The 4,230-nt window shown below is 48.9% G+C and overlaps 1 protein-coding gene across 1 annotated transcript; it reads left to right on the top strand.

The window, feature by feature from the left end:
- The first annotated feature begins 2,916 nt into the window (after window positions 1-2,916).
- On the top strand, window positions 2,917-3,996 carry LOC123124987 (small heat shock protein, chloroplastic). The gene is made up of 2 exons (XM_044545531.1): window positions 2,917-3,217; window positions 3,332-3,996. Exons 1-2 carry the CDS (start codon window positions 2,998-3,000, stop codon window positions 3,853-3,855), a joined length of 744 nt encoding a protein of 247 aa, XP_044401466.1. The 5' UTR covers window positions 2,917-2,997; the 3' UTR covers window positions 3,856-3,996.
- The last annotated feature ends 234 nt before the right edge of the window (window positions 3,997-4,230 follow it).

The following is a 4,230-nucleotide window of genomic DNA, read 5'->3' as shown; positions in this document are numbered from 1 at the left end:
TGCTTCTACTTATTTCGGGAAGCACAACTATATTTTTCTCTTTCGTAAAGCATAGGTTGTGGTTTTAATAGAAGCACATGCTATTCCCTTTTGAACAGTGTCTATTTTTATGAAGCACAACTGTGTTTTTGTCCTCTTTTCCGAAAGCGCATATGTGGTTCACGAAAGAAAAAAAACACCACTTCCAAAAAATATACACCCTCTGTAAAGAAATATGAATGCCTTTAGATAACTATGTTAGTGCGCTAAACGCTTTTATATTTCTTTATGGAGGGAGCATATTTCTTAAAAAATTCTGCCAAAGTCTAGAAAGACAAAAAAACCCAAAAACACGTGCAAAAAAAAGCTGAATCCCATTGGTGGTGCGCCCAACGCGTGACAAGTGACGACGGATGGGCACATCATGCGGTGCCCCCGCATGTCTGGTGCCATTGTTTGCCTTGTATTCGGCTGCCGTTTTGGTTGCATTTTGAAATCTAGCAATTCTTTTAGGGGATCCAAGTTTGTTCATTCATAAGCCACAGAAAGTGGAATACATCTCGGATCATGGGGTTGCCCAAGCCACACGTGACGCCCCTGACCTAAAAAACGAGCAAACTTGGCTATGCTATGAGCATCGCTATTCGAGTCTCGACTTTGAAAAACGAAATTACAAGTAAACATGGTAGCTCTATGAAGTATCTCTGAAACAATGGTTCCATATTTTCCACGATTGAATTGTGGATATCCATGACCACCTGCTTCGCATCAGATGCCAAAATAAAATTTTGAACAAGCAGGTCTTCAGCCAACGCTATTCCCTCCCTACATGCAATAGCTTCCAACGTCGCCGGGTCTTGGAGTCCCCGTACGACTAGAGCCGAGCTACCCATATAGTTGCCTTGGTCATCTCGACAAACTGCAGCTGTGACACCTCCCCTGGCTGAAACCCTGGCGTCAACATGGATTTTGGCGTATCTTGTTGGTGGTGCCTTCTGTCTTCTATTGCCCCTGGACTCTGCTGCAACGCCTGTACTCGGCGACGACCTCGGTTCCCTCAGGATCTCTAGATCTCTAATATATCTATCAATAAACATATGTGTTGCTTGAGGGCTTTGAAATATTCCTTCATGAATAGCTTTCCTCCTAGAGGACCAAATTGCCCAGAGTGTAACAGCCACCTTAATGAATTGCATGTGAGGTAAAGCATCCATCAGTGCAACGAGCCAGTGACGAGCATCTGGTTCCGTTGTTGCAATGAGGTGCTGAGCGATGTCATCATCCACCAGCGCCCACGTACACCGAGCAACAGTACACTCCAGCAATGAGTGTCTCCAAGAATCTGTTCCTCCACATAATCCGCATGCATCCAAATTTGTCATATGGCGGTGAGCTCTAACATCTTCTGTTGGAACTGAGTGCTTGGACAACCTCCACAAAAACATCCGGATCTTGCCCGATACTTGTGTTTTCCACAACATCTTCCAAGGTTTCTCTTCAGTGTTTATACTTGAGGATCCGGCCGATTCCTCCAGCCACGCGTCCATTCTCAATTTCGTTGCCACAAGCATTTTATAGGCTGATTTTACTGTGAATACTCCGCTCCTCTCAAAATGCCAGCCCCAATAGTCCTCCACATTCCTTGTGCACAAAGGTATGCCCATGATGGCCGGAATATCCATCGGCATGAACACCTCATGCAGCCTCTGAAAATTCCACGTTGCCGAGGTAGCATCTATTAGTTCAGACACCATCACCGGGGGGTTTGGAACCCTACTACCATAAGATCTCAGCATCTCGTCCCGAGGTATCCAGTTATCGACCCATATATTAGTTGTTGTTCCATTACCAATTCGCCTGAGCAAGCCCTGTTACAAAACATCTCTTCCTTCAATGATGGCTCTCCATATCTGGCTAGGGTGGTTGCCGAGGGTAGCCTGCAAAACTGATGAGTTTGGATGATAAACACTCCTTACCACACGGGCGCTCAATGACTCTGAATCTTGCAACATGCGCCATGCTTGCCTCGCTAACATAGCCAAATTGAACAGTTCGAAATCTTTGAAGCCCAAGCCGCCCATGCCTTTTGGTTTTGTCATTTCCTTCCACGAGACCCAATGTGGTTTACAATGACCATCTTTACTGCCCCACCAAATTTCTGAATTAACATATTGAGATGCTCGCAAAGCCCTCTAGACAATTTAAAACAAGACATAGAGAAAACTGGTACTGCCTGAGCTACTGCTTTGACCAGAACTTCCTTCCCAGCAGATGACATTGTTTTCTCTATCCAACCCTGTATCTTGTTCCACAATTTGTCCTTCAAGTATTTAAAGGCCCCGTTCTTTGTTGTCCCAATATCAGATGGCATGTCCAAGTATTTCTCTGAAACTCCTAGTTTTCTGGTTAGCAGCCTTATGGCTGACTGCCCAGTGAACACATTTGTTTAAATAAAGCTTAGAAGTTTTATGCAAAAGAAAAGTATTTCTCGTCGAGGGTTTCACTTGGCACGTTAAGGATTCCTTTAATTTCATGTCTTACCGACTCTGGAACTCCCTTACTAAAAAAATTGAAGACTTATCATAATTGATGCGCTGACCAGTTGCATTACAATATATATCCAACAGCTGGTGCACCTCCTTGAAATCTAGCAAATGGGATCCGAAATGTTTGATAGGCTGTACGTGTTGTTTTCCCCGGATCTCTCGAAGCCCATGGGCCTACGCAATACAAATCCACCAATGCAATATCCGTTGTCCAGCGTACGCGTCCTGAAAGTTCTGGAACTTGTTCTGAAAGCCAAAAACAAAAACCTAAAGATGGAAAAAGATAGTTCTGGAACCCCAAAACATTCTCTAGAAACCACTCCATCCTTCCCATGATCCTTCTGTCTCCGCCATATCTCTGCTCCCCCTGTATATAAAACGCACAGGGCACCATTGCGTTCTACAGTCGCGCTCATTTCTCATCAAACAACTAATCAATCCAAGTCCAAGGCAAATCAAATCTCCGGCGAGAATGCTGCAGGCGGTGGTCTCCAACCCGCAACCCGTCGCCGCGTCCCTGGGGGCTCCTTGCCGCCCCGGGCGAGGCTCGGTGAGGGTCCGGTCCACCAGGAACGGATCCGCCGATAACCTTGACCATCTGCGGAGGCCCCCGACGGCGACGGCTAGACAGCCGCGGCAGGGGAACGGGAGTCCTGCTCCGAGGAGGAGGGTCATCCAGACCACGCCATTCGGTAAGAGCTCCCGGAGTGCCACGCCATGCATTTCTTGATGATTTTTCGGCGACAGTCTGGAGTCTGGACGAATGGCTTAATCATGTTCTTGGTAATTGAATTCTTGGATGGCAGGGCTATGGGACAGCTTCCCGGACGCGCGAACCCTGGACCAGATGATGCGCACCATGGAGCGCATCATGGACGAAGCCGATGACGACGACGGCCGTCGCCCTTTCGTGGTGCCGGCCGCGCCCACGGCACGGCGCGCGGACGACACGGCCGCTGGCTACCGACGGGGGCGGACGCCGTGGGAGATCAAGGAGCGGGCGGGGGACTACCTGGTGCGGTTCGACATGCCGGGCATGACGAGGGAGGACGTGCGCGTGAGCGTGCAGGACCGGACGCTGGTGGTGGTCGCCGAGAAGGCGACGAAGCAAGGTGAGGCGGACGGAGAGAAGGATAAGGATAACGAGGAGGAGGAGGAAGAGGAGGCGTGGCCGGCGGCGAGCTACGGGCGGTACAGGACGCGGGTGGAGCTGCCGGAGAACGTGGAGGTGGAGAGGATCGCGGCGGAGGTGAGGGACGGCGTGCTCTACCTCAACATCCCCAAGGTGTCGCCGTCCGGGGGCAAAGTCTTGAGCATCCAGGTGCAGTGATGGATATGGATAAGGCTAGCCGGTAGCTCAGAATGTATTTTGAGTTTTGGACTCGAGCCAGTGAAGAACGGACTGACATTACTTCCGTTCAGATTGTCGAGTCTCCACAATTTATATACCGGCAAAATGATTAGTTGGATATCTTTCCCTGTCGTTGGTCCGCATCCTCTCCCACATAATCCCTCCTGCACGTACCAAGAAGAACATACGCAAAGACAACAAAACCGTGAATTCCATTGGATGTGTTTTTTTAGAGATGCATCCTCGTTGCAACATATTTTTAACGTTGTTGCATACTGAGGTGGATTGAAAAGGCGGCGGCTACAAATCAACCGGATGATTTCACGATCGCAGCAACGCCACGCAGAGCACGGC

Source organism: Triticum aestivum, chromosome 5D (genome assembly GCF_018294505.1).
Source record: "Triticum aestivum cultivar Chinese Spring chromosome 5D, IWGSC CS RefSeq v2.1, whole genome shotgun sequence".
Lineage (NCBI taxonomy): Eukaryota > Viridiplantae > Streptophyta > Magnoliopsida > Poales > Poaceae > Triticum > Triticum aestivum.
The sequence above is the reverse complement of the archived record's forward strand: the minus strand, read 5'-3'. Positions and strand labels throughout refer to the sequence as shown.